This window comes from Ceratotherium simum, chromosome 35 (genome assembly GCF_057802395.1).
Source record: "Ceratotherium simum simum isolate JZ-2026a chromosome 35, ASM5780239v1, whole genome shotgun sequence".
Classification (NCBI taxonomy): Eukaryota; Metazoa; Chordata; class Mammalia; order Perissodactyla; family Rhinocerotidae; genus Ceratotherium; species Ceratotherium simum.
The window spans coordinates 22,651,833-22,668,176 of NC_141934.1; the positions used below are offsets into that span (position 1 = coordinate 22,651,833).

Genomic DNA, 16,344 nt, shown 5'->3' on the forward strand with positions numbered 1-16,344 from the left:
GGCAAAATACCCCCAGAAAATTCTAGAAACAGAAGTCTGACCTCTGACCTCTTGGAGTACAGAGAATGGCTGGAGAGAGCAGACCAAACCCTTAACCCAGATAAGGCAGTCAGTAGTTAGTTTTAGGCCAAGGTTTAATTTTAGCCTCTGATTGATGTACCTGTAAGTGTTAAGCTGTGCTAAACTCCCAGTTTCCTAGAAGCCACTTTGGTGAGCCTGGTGGCTGTAATGATCTGCTGGCACCCAGGAGCAGCTGACTCTACTCTGTCACTGCCCGCCTTGTTTCTGAGCCTCCGCATGAAAGTTCTGGGAGGAGCCAGCCCCCCATGAATTTTATCACTTGTGAAAGGCAAGTATAGATGGCGATTTGACTGCAGGACCTCCCTGGATGTTGGAGATTGTGTGTGCCCGTGTGTACATGCACACACATTCTTCATCAGATGAAGCAGTAACCAGCTGAACAGAATGTTGACTGGGGGGTATTAAAGAAATTTCTCATTAGCTGTGGTACCAGATTCTTAGCTTCCATTTTGGCTCAAGAATGAGCCTAAAACCTTGTGGGATAATTGTAATAAGCCATTAGATGCTTGGGGGGCTCTGAGCCAGCCCTGTTGGGACGGATTTACTAGAAAGGGCCCAGGAGCCCTTCCCTTTTTGTCCCTCCCTCCCCCCTCAGTTGAACGCTCACCCTAAAGCTGCTGTAAACCAGAACCCAGTTTTTGTTCATAAGGCACCTGGGTAGAACTGTTCCTTGCCACCATCCTATTTCAGTAATTGCCTGAACTTCCCTGAGAGGGTGCCACGCTCCACTTTTCTACATTTAGGAAGGACAGTGGCCACTTAGCAGCAGGTGACTGTCCTGAGGACGCAGGAGACGGGGAAGCCAGGCATGCTGGCTCAGACCAGGAACTGGTCAAGTCGCGTTTGCATAGCTGTCTCTGACTACAAAAATCACATGGGTGTTAGTTCAAACAGTGCAATGAAATAAGCAATGATTTAGTTTTAAAACCTGAATCCTTTGAAAAATTAATCTGAGGTAAAATGTTTAAAATCATTTTTGACCTTTAGCTTGTCCATCTGCCAGAGCTTGTCCTAAAGCCGAGAGTCAAAGCAGGATAGGTGTGGTCACCTGTGGCATGGGTACGGCAGACCTGCCACGTGGGCTGAAGCTACAACTGGAAAACCATATGAGAATCCAGGGCTTGTTAGTGTTTTGGGCTTCCTGATGACACCCCTAGTAGAAGTCTGTCATCATCTGTGACAGTGTCAGTGAAAAAGAGAACAAGTTTCCACTGCCAGCTCTGGCCCTCACCCTGCTGCCTCCTCTCAGGGTGATGGGGACTGGCCCTAGGGACCCAAGGCAGGAGCCAGTGGCATCCACGAACAAGAACTACATCTGTAAACAATAAGGAGAAAGCCAGGTGATGGATGAAACTTATAGGAGGCCCTTTAACAGGCCCAATAGAAGGTTACATCCAAACTGGAATGAGCTGTTAACAGTGTCCCTTAAATCTCTCTCTGGAAGGAAGGAAAGACAGTTACATTCATAAGTTCCCATCTCTGCTTGCTTGTGCTCCTCGAGGGCGTCTGTTAGGCCTGGGCTTCCTCACCACCTGTCAGAGAGGTGTGTACTGATTGTCTATGGCCCGCAGGTGGCTCCGGGAGGAGGCGTCCATTTCGTAATCTGAGTCCCGGGCTCGACTGGCAGGCTCGGGCTCGAGGTGCCGCAGGCTGTTGGCCAGTTCCTCGGGCGAAGGCACCAGGTGGAAGATCTGCTCTGGGGGAGAGGATCGGCCTGGGAGACCCTCTGGGCTGAGCCCTCGCGGACAGCCGGAAGAGCTAAGGTGGGGAAGGCCCAGCTCTGAATCCCAGCGAGAGAGGGAGAAAGGGAACAGGACAGTGTTGGAGGAACCTGGGGGACAAGTGACCAAGAGAGAGACCACACCGTCAGTCTTAATGGGGCAAGTGTTGGAAGGACACAAAATGAGATCTCTGTGCCCCTGGCTTTGCAGCAAGCTTCTACCCTCTACCCCATTCCCTGTGCCACCCACCCCCTTTATCAAGGGGCATTAGGGTCACACCTGGTGGCTGGGAGACGACTACCACGTAGCTGGACAGCCGGACGTCACAGGCAGCCCCACACTCGAGTGGGATGGGTGAGCGCTGGAAGTGGTGCAGCATGTCCACGACCGAGGGGAAGTGGAGATGCTGCACTCGGCACTGGCCCCGCTCCGTCAGCGACAGGCGCAGGTGCTGCGGGAGAGGACGACCGGGGCTCAGGCCCTGGCCCTGGCCCCTCAGGGCCTTGAACTTGGGGGAGTCGGGGCAGCCCCACCTGCCTCGCCCCATACCTTGGCTATGCCCTGAAAGTTGAATGTGAGCACATACTCCCCACGCCGAGTCTCACTCTGCCGTACCAGGAACACTCCGTGAGCGTCAGGGCCCTGCAGCTGAACCAGCTGAGCTGCCTTCACTCGGGAGATGGGGCCATGGAACCAGGGGTAGCAGGACAGGAAGTGATCCGTTTTCTGGCAGGCTGGGTCCAACAAACCCCCAGGAGAAGCACCTGTGGAGAAGGTGGGTGATGTTGACCACATGTGGGGGCCTTATGTTCTGGGCTAAGGCTGGGTTCCAATGTACCCAGAGGACAAAGGCCCGGACCCACTCACCTTGGTTCAGGGAATCTGTGCTTCCCCTTGGAGAGTTGGGTGTGCTGGGCTCTAGGGCTGAGGGAATATGCATCTCTGGGTCTGTGTTTTCCAGCCTGCTGGAGAAGAGGCTGCGGTTAAGGATCGGGGTGGGTGAGGGGCAGCAGTAGAAGCTATGTCAGGAGTGGGGCCCTAGGGTCTGAGGCCTCACCCTTGGCCTGTGTGCTCCCGGAGCTCAGCCATCCACGAATTCAGCTGTTGCTCATCTCCCACCTCAAAGATGATGTCTGTCCGGTCCTTCACCTGGCAGAGAGAAAGGGAACAGCTGTGTGGGATTCCTGAGGTGTTTATGTATCATTGCACCTGGGTGTGGAAAGCTCTGTCACTCACCTTCAGCACAAAAGTATAGAGGTTGTCGGGCATCTCGAGGCGTGTACACCGCCGGACTTCCTGGATGCTGGAACAGGCTGCTTGTAGCTTGGGCTTGGAACTCTAGGAGACCAAGGAGGGCACTCAAGCCTTGTCCTTGATGGCCCTTTGTCCACCCAGGCCTTTGTGTTTTTCTGCAGTCTCCCCAGGGGCCTAGCTTGCAGAGTGAGCGCTTGTGGAGCTGCTGAGTGAGCACCCCAGCCTGGAGTAAAGCCTAGCATTCTGGCTTGTGGGAGCCTGCAGGGGGCCCTTCATCTGTAGCCTCTTAAGCACTGTCCCCACCCGCCCCCACACTGAGATTCCCAGAAACCTATGTGGACTGGGGGCTAACCCCCACCTTCACCTAGACCGGTGGACATTCCAGCTCTGGCATGTGTCCGCCTACTGACATCTGTTTCTCTTCCCACTGGTGGAGCACAGAGCTCCCCACCCAGCCAGGTCACAGTGGCTGCTGACCCCCCTCATCACAGCAGGCCCAGAGAGGGGACGTGAGGGTCTCCAACCCAAGCCACATTGCCCTCTGTGGTCTGACTATGCCAGGGGCCCAGGCTTTGTCATGCCATTAGCTCCCCACTAGCACAGGTCTCTCGTGGCCTATCGCCACACCTTAGGGAGAAGAAACTCCAATCTTGGAGGTGAAATCATTGTCTGAGGAAGGGGAGATCACGTTTTGAATCTCTACCCAAATCATTGAGCCTGGAGCCTCAAACTCCCACACCTAACGAATCTGTCCTGCCTTCAAGTCTTAGGACAAGGAGGGTGGACTTGGCTGCAGGGTGAGAGTTGGCAAAGGAGCTTAGCCACAGGCTCTTGGGGTTTCTGCCAACTTGTCCAAAGGGGCAAAGCCTGGCCCGGCTGGCCCCAGTTGTAGCCAGTCAGAAACCTACATAAAACCTTGGGCCCAGGAGTCTCCCACGACATCCAGCACACACAGGGTTCAAGGAAGGTGGGAGATGGCCCCCCACCCCTTTGCCAGCAAGAGTTCCTCTTCCGGGTCCTGACTGACCCTGGCTGAACAGGCACTGACCCTGCAGATCCCGTTCCTGGGGAGCAGGAGGCTCTGGGATACCCTAGAACCCAGGAGCCAGCATCGCCCGAGCAGGAGTGGCACCCCTCCACTGCCCCCCATCTCCCTCATTTCTTCTTGTGATAAGACTGATACGATTTTCTCTGGGTCATGAGGTGATCGATGGCTGTTTCCAGCAGGGGCCAAAAGAAGAGAAGGACAAGGGGAGAAGCCAGAGCTGAAGTGGGGAATAGACAGACGAGGCCCCACTGGGCCCCCCTCCCTCCAGCAGCTCTTTCCCCGGGGACCCACAGATGGGCTCACACGCCTGGGAAATACCACAGCCCCTACCAGGGCAGCACAGGGCAAGGGCAGGGAGATGGAAACGAGGCAGGCCCAAAGGGGAGCTCCCGGCACCGCGGCTTTGCGGATTCACCTCCACCTCCTCTGCCTAGGAGGCACATCTTGGGCAGAGGCTGCCTTTTCAAAAGGTGGCGCAAGAGCTGATCCCCAAAGCCATATGCTTAACCAGCATCTCTACAGAGGGACGGTGACCCCAGGGCCAGGCTGCCTGCCTTCAGCCCCCTCCCCACCTGCAGTAGGGCTGAAGCACAGTGAGGGGAGAGGGCAGCCTGGCAGGGAGGGCTGGCCAAACGGGGGCTTTTCCTGGTCCAGGCCCAGCCCCAGAAGGTCTCCTGGGAGCTCCCAGTCCTGCCCTGGTGGTTGGACATAGCAGTCTGGGGAGAGTAGCCACAACTCTAGGAAACACTAACGTTCATCACGGTTTACTGCGTCATCTCACTAACGTTCAGATGAGGTATGAGCTCGGACAGGTTGCACAGCTAGTGAATCCCAGCTCTAAGGGACCAGCACCAGCCGGGGGTTTTCACCTTTCAAGTGTCTCAGGCAGTGAGAGGTGGGGAGCACAGGGCCTCACACAGCACCTACACTGGACACGCCGGAGTGCATGCTGAATGGGGCCTCTGCTCCCCCAGCAGCTTTCGCCGTCAGCCAGCCTCTCAGAGTCTCTATTTCCTGTCTGCAAAATGGGTAAGGTACGAAGGGCTGTTTCCTTCCTCCTCCGCTTTTGCAGTTGGCCCTGCCTGGCCCCCACCCTGCCCGCTGGCTCCAGGCCCTCAGGAGCACTGGGAGGAAGCAGGCCAGGCCAAGAGGGGAACAGGCCTGGTGTTCCTTTCAGTTCTGCTCCAGGCCCTGGCCCCAGTGTGAGATTAACCAGCAGAGCCACTGGTTTCACTCTGAATGTAGGGCCTTCCATGCCAGCTCCATCCCCAGCTGCACCCCCAGCAGCTGAGGAACTGCTGACCTGGCAGCAGTGCTGAAGGGAGGATTCCACCTCCTCACCCACAGCCAGCCCTCGCTGTACAGACAATGTCCTGGCTGCTGTCTGCCTGCTGGCTGAGCGTGACACAGGGCTTCTTTCCCGACTCTGCACTGCCTCCTTGTGTGAGAGCCACCCCAGTCAGCCTGTTTGTCTTGCCCAGAGCCACACAACTCGAGGGGCAGAGCCAGGGTCTGAACCCCAGCCTGCAAAGAATCAGAGCAAGTGTGTCTAACTACCGTGCTGCCTGATAGTAGGGAGATAACAGAGGCTCTGCCCGGATTGGAAGGGCAAGTGAGAGCATGGAGACAGGACAGCCTCACCTGTGGCTGCAGCCCCGGCCGGAGGGTCCAGAGCAGGACTCGGGAGCACTGGCTGCTGTGTGGAGGGACCAGTGAATGCCTTTCTGGTTGAGTGTTAAGAAGGGATAGAGCTGTGATGAAAAGACGGGAGGCCAAACCGTGGGGCTATGTCAACAGTTACAGGAACATTTGGGGGCTCAGGTTCCCCTTCTTCTCACATGCCCTCTATTCTACCCACCACACAGATCAAACCACGCCAGGAAGCAGCTGTTCTCTGGACCCACCTCAGAGTCACCCTGTGCTTAGGTGATTGAAATGGCCAAACCATTCCAGGTTTATTTGTGATATAAGCAGTAGAATGTCACCTACCACTTCCTGCAGTGTCCACTCCTGGGGAGCAAGTCTTCTCAGCTCCCAGCATCCAAAAAGCTGGCTTTTTTCTTACGGCCATTATGACTCCAGTGGAAATAACTCATTTCTTTCTTTGCTCTGGCTGCTAGGAAACTCAAAGACAAAGATGCAGACCAGCTCTGACTGTCCTTACATTTCTATAGCTAACTTTATCCAGGCTTTATAATTCTCTTATGCCTCTAGGCGTTAGGGCCCAGTCCTAACCCTGCCACTTCTTGTATAACCCTGGACAAGCGGCTCAGCCCTCCATGCCTTAGTTTTGTCATCTGTACGGTGGAGATATTTAATAGTACCTCTATTTTCACAGGGTTGGTATGGTGATTGGGTGAGCTACTGCAAGTGAAAGAAATGCCTGACTGACAAACAGCTGTTATTAAATTTCCAGGCTGGAGTCTGAGGCCAGCCAAGGTGGGTAAAGCCTTCTTGGGTTCACTGCAGTGCTACAGTATGACAGTACTACAGTATGACAGTGCTATAGTGCTACAGCATTACAGTACTACAGTGTTAAATACTACGGTTTCCCCTCTGAGAGGCCCAGAAGCTCGGGGCACACCTGCTTTCAACCTTACAGACCTGGTTTGTGACACCCTGCAATGAAATTCACTCATAATGTAACCTACCTATGTATATATCCTAAGATAAAGGGAGCATAACAGAATGTAATTTATATTAAAAGGTATTTCAGTGTGACTGTGCAGACAACACAGTGAACCACTTGCATGCTTCTGAGTCTGTGTTGAAAAAATCAAGAACACGAAGGAGCCAGAGGGCAGGGTGAGCCCTGAAAGGACAGTTGGTCTGTTGAATGGACATGAAAACTGGGCAGCAAGGTTCCTGTGCTTCTCCATAAGACAGAGCAGAGTTCTGGCTCTAGGTCTGTCGTCTCTTGTACTTTTGGAGGGTGGTATGGACAGCTGTGCCTCAACCCACAGGTTCATCCGGTCCTCCCTTGCTGCCTCCAGTGGGGCTTCGGGCCTCGAATCTGCCTGGAGAGAATGAGAGTGATGCCCAGAACCGGCCTTCCCTGTCCCTCTCGGCCCCGCTTTCCTTCATGTCGTCTCCTGGAAACTGTCCCACAAGCTGCTCCCGCGCCCTGTGTGTGAAGGGGCAGGGCCACCAGCACGTGCTGGGGCCAGGGATGGCCCTTCCAGGCTATTCCAAGTACCGGGCTGCACGCCACTCTGCTATGTGCTCACAGCCATCTTGAATGGGGCCTGTCACCATTCATACCCTCAAGACCCCAGCAGAGGCACTGGCCAAGCCCTCATTGAGCTCCGGGTGCCATGGCCCCAGCGGGAACAAAATACACACGGTCCCTGACTCACGGAAGCAGACAGTAAGGGCGAGACAGGCCAGAGGGAGCCGGGGGTAGGGAGGCCGTGAAGGGCCAACCTCAGTTATGGAGAGAACAGAGTTGAGCTTCCCAGGTGCCAGAATGGCCCTTGCCAAGGCCCTGAGGTGGGGACGCACACAGGCACTTCAGGAGACTGATGGGACTCGTGGCACCTGGTGAGGCTGTGACAGTGGGCTCCAGGGGCGTCAGTCCGGGCTGGTTCTAAGGTGGGCAGTGGGATGGCAGCTGGACGTGTGGATCTGGAGCTCATGTTCACACCTTAGAAGCAAGCCTGCTGGCTGGGCCAGACCTAGCTCTTACCTGCCCCCTCCACAGGAAGCTGGAGGGGGACAGCATCTCATTCGCACCCAGGCAGCAAAGGGCCTGGCGTGGAGGGCCCCATGGCACGCGCAGGCTAGGCCCTCACAGTGGCCTTGTTCCGTCACCGCGCCCTGCCCGGCCACTGAAGGGGCCTTTATTCCTCCAGTGGAAGCCCTGAGGAGAGACCCCCCCCCGAGCACCTCCCTGACAGTCTTGTCTCCCTGGGCTTTTGGGGCCTCACCCTCCTAGAAAGAGCAGCAGTGGGACAAGAAGTAGGACAGAGGGTACGGCTGGGGGTCTGGGTCCCAGCCACACGCCGAGGCCCCCGTGCCCTCCAGGCAACATCTCAGCGGCCTAGAGCCTAGCTCTGGAGCTGGTTAGACAAGCCCTGGCTCCACACTTCCTGCCTTTGGGAAGCTTGGGCCTGGCGCTAACTGCAGCCTCAGTTTCCTCTTTGGTAACCTAGGGGCAGTAAGCAGATCCTGCTGACCTCCCAGGAGGAGGGGTGGATGGGAGGTGGTCTTGGATGAGGGTCTGAAAACTTAAAGGCTCAGAGCAGATTCCAGATCCCCATCATGGATAGCTGAGTCCCCCCTACCCCAGCCCAAGAGCCCAGATTGGATGCTGCTTGGATGAATGAATGAATGGATGGATGAAATATCGTTATGGAAAATGCTTAATCAAGTCTTACTGATTGGTATCAAGACAACAAGCTAAAACAAAAACAAGGAAAAGAAAAGGTCCCATCTTGTTCCAAAAAAGATTTTAGTCAGGTTACAGGGATACGCAGAGCAGGAGGGAGACAACTGCTAAATAAAACACAGACCAGAGTTTCACTCGCCACAGATTCGTCTCTGAGCTTCCTGGCAGCCAATGCAAACAGAGATTCTCCAAGAGAGGGCAGCCTCTTGTGCATGGAGAACCACATGCACAGCAGCCCTTTAAAGGCTCTGAGAAGTAAGTAGTGGAGCAGAGACACCTGTTGGACATGCATTCCCCAGACTTTGGCCACCCAGAGTCCTGCTCAGAGACCTCTCTGGGGCCTGCACGACCACCACACAGCAATCTCCCCCTCCTGTGTTTGGGGAGTTAGTCCTGGCTTTCAGTCCCAAGTCTGCCTGGTCCTCCGTGGACAAGCGACTCGCCTCTCCTGGCCTCAGGCTCACTTCTGTAAGGTGGGATAACAGCGCCCCTACCCTCCCATGAGAATTTGGTGATACAGTGTGTGCAGAGGCACTCCCCGTGGGAATGGAAAGGTCCCAGCGAGGATGGCACAAGGTGGGATGGGCACTAGGCCTTCGGAACTCAGTCTTAGGAAAACGAACACGCCATCTGCTGAGGAGCAAAAGGCCCCTCCCTGAGGAAGCCTCCCTCCATTGTCACCCCCCTGCTCAGCTGTAGTCAGCTGCCACAGCTCTCCCACCACCACTAGACCACGGGCTCGAGAAGGCCTCCTGCTCCTGTTGCATCTGTGTGTCTTCAGCCGGGCACAGAGTAAGCGGCTGTAGATGTTTGCTGAACACTCTCCAAAGTGGAGAGGTGGAGGATGCGGCATGGGAGGCCAAGCAAGAGCCAGCACTAGAGGCCACACAGGACAGACGAGTCCACAGCACGGCAGGGGTGCTGACAGACGCCTCACACCCTTCAGTGAGCACCCCCTGTGCCAGGCACTGCGCCTGGCTGCCCACCAGTGCTTCTGGACTGTTCAGGTCACAGGCCAGCACCATTTCACAGATCTTCCAATTTCATAGAAAAGAGCATCATATCGAGGAATGGAGGAGCCAGGACCAAGAAAGTAGGAAGGTCACTGTCCCAGAGTAAAGGACAGTCCTTGATGTCAGCTGTGGTGATGGTCTGGTGAGAAACCCGCAGCAGCCTGCTCCAGGCCATCTGTCTGTCTGAGGGACAGCGGGCCCCAGGCCCCCACAGCCTGTGTGGCTGGTGTTGGATGCCCACTTCACAAATGAGCCAAGGCCAAGAAAACCTCCTGGGGCATTGATCACGACACAGAGCAGGCATTGCAACCAGCTGGCCTCCAGCCCCTGGAAGTGAGTCTGGGGTCTGTGTTCTACCACGGGCCGCGGGGGACTCTGCACCCCACTGGCATCTCGGGAGTGCTGGGCAGGGAGGCCGCGCCCGCCCCTCCTCCTCCCACCTCCCCCTGGCACCAGGGACCACAGGGGACTTGGAGGAGGGACGGCACAGTGCATCCACGGAGGCAGAATGGCGGATGCTGGGAGCATGGGCTCTGGAGCCAGGCAGCCCCGGCAGCTGCTGGGGTGAAGGGAGCGCTCACGGGGAACTCCGCTACAGGGTAAGGAGTCAGAACAGGGCGACACCCTGAACTCCCTGACAAGTGGGCGGCATCGAAATTGAGCTGCATCTGTCAGTCCTGTCAATGCCTTTCCCAGATAGTCCCGAATCCAGCTACTGCCCATCCCCTCCTCTGCTCAGAACTCCCCTGCGGGCCACATCTCACTGAGAGTAGAAGCCCAGGGCCTCACTGTGGCCCACAGCTCTGCACGATCCAGACCTTCTTACCTGCTCAGCCTCATCAGCTCTCCCTCTCGCTCACTCTGAACCAGCCACACTGGCCTCCACTGTTGCTTAAATGTACCAAGCACGGTCCCACCTCAGGGCCTTTGCACCTGCTGTTCTCGGTGTCTGAATGGCAGTTCCCCCATATCTTCACAAATCTGGCTTTTCTCAGATTCAGGTCTCAGCTCAAGTGTCACCTCCTCAGGAAGGCCCTCCCTGACCACAGTGTCTACATACACACAGTCACCATCACATAACCCCCCTTTGCTTCCTTCACTGCCTTTATCACCCTGTGAAATGGGCCCTGTGGGACTTGGTCTTGTTACGTGGCATCCTCAGCAAGGCACGGTGTCTGGTAGCTTGTAGGTGCTACCTACAAGCATTTCGTTCCTACAACAAATGCCCACTACGGGCCCTTTGCCAAGTGGGTGCTGAGGATCAGGGGGCACAGGGTGTGGCCCCCACTGCAGACCCCCACCCCAATGAGGGCTGTGGGGGAGTGATGGAGATACTTCAGGGTAGTGGGACCAGGGTGAGGATGGAGGACACACGGGCGGGGCCGTGGGCGGGGCCGCCCAGCGCTCTAGCTGGCCAGGGCAGGGGACGGGCTGAGAGGAAGGCTCTTGACGCCCCACCACAGCGCTGTTATCAATCTCATACTACGTGGGGATGTAGTATGGGAGAAACGGGGGCCCCGAGAGGCAAAGTCACCTGTCCCCGGCCACAGAGGGAGAGCTGGGCTCAGCCCTCATCTGCCCGGCCTCACGGAGCCCAGGCTCTGCCCCCATGGCCAGGCCTCTGATGGGTGATGCCCGGCCTACTCCAAGAGCAGGTCTCAGCAGAGAAAACCTCCCCTCCTCCAGGGAGCCTTCTCTGATCACCAGGTCGTGGTTAGTGAGATTCTGCGCCTCTCCCTCAGCGCGGGGCTTATCAGGCCTGGCCATAATTTCCTGATGATGCCGCTGCCCCCCGCCCCTCGTCTGACTGGGAGTTCCTCGGGGGTGGGGACAGGGCACCAAGCCTGGTTCCCAGCTGGGGCCCAGCACCGGGTCCGGCCCAGAGAGGGTTTGACAAACCCTTGGAGAGGGTTTGTCAGGCGGGTGAGTGGCTGGCTGGGTGCCTGGGGCCCCAGCCCTCAGACGTGTGGGGAGCAGGGCAGATGTGGGGGTGTGGTGAGTTATCTCACCCCCCTTGCTCCCCAGCTCCTTTGGGGGCAAACTGAAGGCAATGAGCCAGTTCCAGGGGCTGAACAAATGTTGGAACTACAGGCCGCAGGTCACTTCCTTCTTCTGCCCACAGCCCAGGCGGCCCCACCCCCACCCCACGGGCCCTTCAAATGCCTGCTTCAGCCACCTTTTCTCTGGGTGACACTGAGCAAATCACGTCACATCTCTGTGCTCGTTTCCGAGTCTGTAAAATGGGGGTGCTAACAACGCCCCCAGTGCTTCTGTGAGTGAACCTGCCTGTTGCCCCGAGTAGATGGAGTCTCCCAGACTCACCCAGTCCACTATGGGCCAGATCGCCCCCTTGGTCTGGCCCCTGTTGCCTCCTGCCTCATCTCCCCACAGGGGAGCTGGAAAGGAATGGGAGAAGCTTCTGGAAAAGCCACAGGGATCAAGTTAGCCTCCCCCCTTTCCTGGCAAGTGAGAGCCCCCCTAGTGCCAGAAACGGAGACCTCTCCAGAGCCAGAGAGAAAGGAAGACCCCCAAATATAACCACCCTGCTCAGAGACAGAGTCTCCCTCATCTTACCTCCCTCCTCCGGGCAGGTGACGCCCCCAGTCCACACCCTGAGTGACCAAGTGCAGGGATGGGGGCCTGCCTCCCCCACCCCCAGGCTTGGACCCTCCAAGGCCTCACGGAGGCCCTGTGGGGGGGTTAATTAGCCAGAGATGCTGGGACATATGGGCTGGGGGCTTCTCTAAAGCCCCACCTGCAGTGAGCTCCCCCTCAAGCCCATGAGGGTCCCCCCTACATGTCAGAAAGACAGACTCCCAGTGACACAGACACAAAGCCCCCTCTCAGAGAGACAGACCACCCCCCCACACACAGAATCACAGCAACAAGGACACAAAGCCCCTCTCAGATGCTGGAGCAAACTCCCCGCACAGAGACAGAGACCCCCATAGAGAACCCCCTCAACACACACACACAACCAGCCTGGGATCCCCCTCCTGAGATGCGGGGCCCTGGTTCACGCTGAGTGGCCGAGTGGGGATGAGCAAGCTGCAAGGATGGGCATGCACTTACGCCTGAGGCCGGCCCCTGGGGGGCCACACTCAAGGTTTGGGGGGCCCATGGCTTAAGAGGGACCACCCCTGGAAGTCCCACACTCCCTGTACCCCCTCATGGGCGTGGATGAACAAGTGAACCAAGGAGCTGCTGGACCCACTGGCACCTTCAACATCCGATCTCATCTCCCCCTGGGTGGCAGGAGTCCAGGCCGCACCCCGGCCCCACCTGGGGCGATGTCCTGGGACAGGGCCTGCAGGGGCAGGAATGGAGGGAGCAGCGCCCCCACCCTTACTGGCCAGGGCCATGTGCTCACCCTTCCCAGGCTTCCCTCCTCCACCCCTGTACTCGCGCTGTGCCCTGCAGGCGGGGCACAATTCCTGGTCAAAACCTGTGGCTCTCAGGGTGGCAAATGAGGATAAACAACTGTCCGGACCCCGGAACTGAGCTGCTGAGAAGAGTCAGTGGACGCGAGGGCTGCCCAGCAACCAGCCTCGATCAATTACCCCTTATGTCCCGGCTGGCCGGAAACAGTCTTGAGGACAGGAGTGGTAGCTCTGTCTGGGAGGGCTCAGCTGGCACCCTGCAGGCCGGGAACGACTGGGGGTCCAGAGCAGGGTTGGGCCCAGCCAGCCCCCACCCCCACCGCCCGCTGCCAATCAGCTGCCACCAGCCCACGCCTTGAGCGACCACATCCTGCTCCTGGCATCCCCGCCGGGAATCCTCCCTGCCCCCACGTGGCTGCAGAGCCCCAAGGCCGCTGCGCCCTGTCCCCGTCCACACCTTTACCAGACTAGACTATGCCTTCCTCTCCTGGTGCTGCTCCCGACCACCTCAGTCCCAGAGACACCCCAGGCCACGAGTGCAGGGCTGTGGTCAGCCCCTCCAGACGCAGAGAGCCATGCCACATGTCCAGGCCCCTGAGCATGGGGGGAGGGCGCCTGGTGCAAACCTGGCCCTGCCCCCTGGGCCTTCTTGCTGCACAGGAGGGTGTGCTCTGTGGACTCGACAAACCCCCTGAGGAAAGCAGACAGGCCCACCAGAGTCGGTTGGTGTCACGGGGCCAGGGGTCCCAGAGCCGGCCTGCCTCCCAGAGGCTTGAACGGCATGCCCACCTCCCAGCCCTGCTGTGGAGCCAGACACCCCTCACCCCAGCAGCACAGCGTCAGCTGCACCCCTGGGCCCAGCGTCTGCCCCGCCGGGTGAGGGTGGAAAAAGCTGTGGTTAAGAAATAACAATCTCTGTCACCAGCCTCAGGTGGGTGAGTGTGCCGGAGGGGAGGGGGGACTTGTCACTACCAGATCCCCAGGTCCCGGACGGTGGCCACCGCCTGCCTTCGAAGAATGATGATTCAGAAGAAGAGGTGACAGTGAGGGCCTCTGGGGCTTGAGGGGCTGCAGGGACGCAGGAAGGCTCAGAGCCGCTGAGCAGAGAGCCCTGGGGCTAGGCTGGCGGAAGCGAGGAGAGCCAGAAGCCCCAGAAGCCGCCCAGTCACAGCTGCAGCCACCGCACCGGGATCTCCGCCCTTCTGAGCTCCATCTGCCAAGACGTCGTGTTATTATTATTATCTTTAGCCCGCGTTGAGTGAGCGCTTACTATGCGATATGCCTTCACGCAGCCTCTCACTGACATCAAAAAACAGGAAATCCCACCAGCCACAAAGAATAAAAGCCAGCTGGACTAAATAATTAAAAGTGAAAAAACCAAGACAAAACTGGAATAGAACTTAAGTAATTGTCTGATCCCAGGCCTTTCTAAGCAGAAAAAGCAAAGAACGAAACCATAAAGGAAAAGATCACTGTATTTTACTGCCCAGACTTAAAAACCTCCAGAGGCCAAGAAACTCAGGATCAAAATTGAAAAGTCAAATGGCAAACAAGGGAGATATTTGCAACATGTGACAGCAAGCTAATATCCGTGTAAAGAGCTCCTACAAATCGACAAGAAAAAGGAGAAGAGCCTGCGAAGTAAATGGCCTGTAAGTCACAAAAAATGTATATGACCAAGAAACGTAAGAGAAAGTCAAAATCCATGGGGACAGAAGGGAGATTAGTGGTGGCCAGGGGCTGGGCACCACTGGGCACGGCAATCGGGACGGACTGCTGATAGGCACAGGTGACGGAAACGTTCTGGAATTAGATAGTGGTGATGGCTGCACACAGTGCATATACTAAAAAGCAGTGAACTGCACTTGAACATGCATTTTATGTGAATTATATCTCAATGTTTTTAAAAAAGAGAAATGGTCAGTTCCACTTGTAATCAGAAAGAACAAGGTAACCACTTCGCCTAGAAGTTCGCAAAGGTTTTTAAAATGATATCCAGGGCTGGCACCACTGGTGATGAGAAGATAAGTGGGAATAACCTTTCTGGAAGGGCTGTCTGTAAAGGCTATATGAGAAGCCTTAGAAATGGCTAGTAAGCACACAAAAAGATGCTCAACCTCATTAGCCATCAGGGAAATGCAAATCAAAACCATACGAAATACCCCTTCACACCCGCTAGGATGGCTACAATCAAAAAGACAGATAACAACAAGTGTGGGTGAGGAGGTGGAGAAACTGGAAACCTCATACATTGCCAGTGGGAATGTAAAATGGTGCAATCACTTTGAAAAACAGTTTGGCAGTTCCTCAAAATGATAAAGTTACCACATGACCCAGCAATTCCACTCCTAGATATAAGAAAAATGAAAACATTTGTCCACACAGAAACTTAAACACAAACGTTCACAGCAGCACTATTCATAACAGCCAAAAAGTGGAAACACCCTAATGTCCGTCCACTGATGAATGGACAAACAGAATGTGGTCTAGCCATACAATGGATATTATTTGGCAATAAAAAGGAACCAAATACTGATAGATGCTACAACAGGGATGAACCTTGGAAACAATACGCTAAGTGCAGGAAGACAGTCACAAAAGACCACGTATGGTCTATTCCATCTATAGGAAAAGAACACAACAGGCAAATCCCTAGAGACAGAGGGCAGATTAGTGGCTGCCTGGGGCCGGGGGAGGGAAGGAGTGGGGCGTGACTGCTTGGGGTACAAGGTCTCTCTGAGCTGATGAAAATGGTCTAAAATTAGATCACAGTGATAGTTGCACAACTCTGTAAATATACTAAAAACCACTGTACAGTTTAAACAAGTTGATTTTAGTATGGAAATTATATCTCACTCAAGCTTAGAGAGAGCGAGAAAGCATCAGACGCACTCAGAAAGCCTTCCACCTGGCACTTCCCCTTCTAGGAATTCAGCTGAGGAAGTAATCAGAGATGGGCACCAAGGTGTGTGTACAAGACGTTCCTCACAGGGTTATCGATTCGAGCAAAAAAGTAAGAAATGAAATAGGGGTCTAGATAATAACAGATAAATAAATCATGGCCTATCCATGTACATGAAAAACTGTGCAGCTAGTATAAAAAAACAAAACCATTCTTGAAAAATATTTACGAAAACAGAAAAACTTTCGAGACACTTTAAGTGAAAAAACGCAGGTAACAAAACAGTCTGACGAATGTCAGTCCCACAAGGGCTGGGGTTTTGTCCAAAAGTTCCCACCTGTATTTGCAGCCTGCCTGGCAGACAGCTGGGGCTCCGGAGGTAACTGCTGAAGGCAGAATGAATGACCACGGGAGGGAGGTCAGATCAAGAAATACAAGAGAAAACATTACGCAGACATCTACCAAATGGACAAGCTGGTTCTCTCTGGGGATGGGGGCTGGTTTCTCAGTTACTGATCTGTAATTCCTGCCACGAGCTTTATTAATTGACAAAACAAA

The 16,344-nt window shown here is 55.6% G+C and overlaps 1 protein-coding gene across 2 annotated transcripts in view; it reads right to left on the minus strand.

Moving 5' to 3' along the window:
- The window catches only part of SH2B3 (SH2B adaptor protein 3), a 36,440-nt gene continuing 20,096 nt past the window's right edge, over positions 1-16,344 (minus strand). Inside the window, exons 3-8 of one of the 2 annotated variants that reach the window (XM_087424222.1) lie at positions 3,039-3,140; positions 2,860-2,951; positions 2,670-2,767; positions 2,352-2,566; positions 2,082-2,253; positions 1-1,912 (exon numbers count right to left, since the gene is read on the minus strand). In XM_087424222.1, the coding sequence (XP_087280348.1) occupies positions 1,617-1,912; positions 2,082-2,253; positions 2,352-2,566; positions 2,670-2,767; positions 2,860-2,951; positions 3,039-3,140 (975 nt within the window). In that variant the 3' untranslated portion in view covers positions 1-1,616. The remainder of the gene's footprint in view (positions 1,913-2,081; positions 2,254-2,351; positions 2,567-2,669; positions 2,768-2,859; positions 2,952-3,038; positions 3,141-16,344) is intronic. The other variant, XM_087424223.1, reaches the window with a different exon arrangement.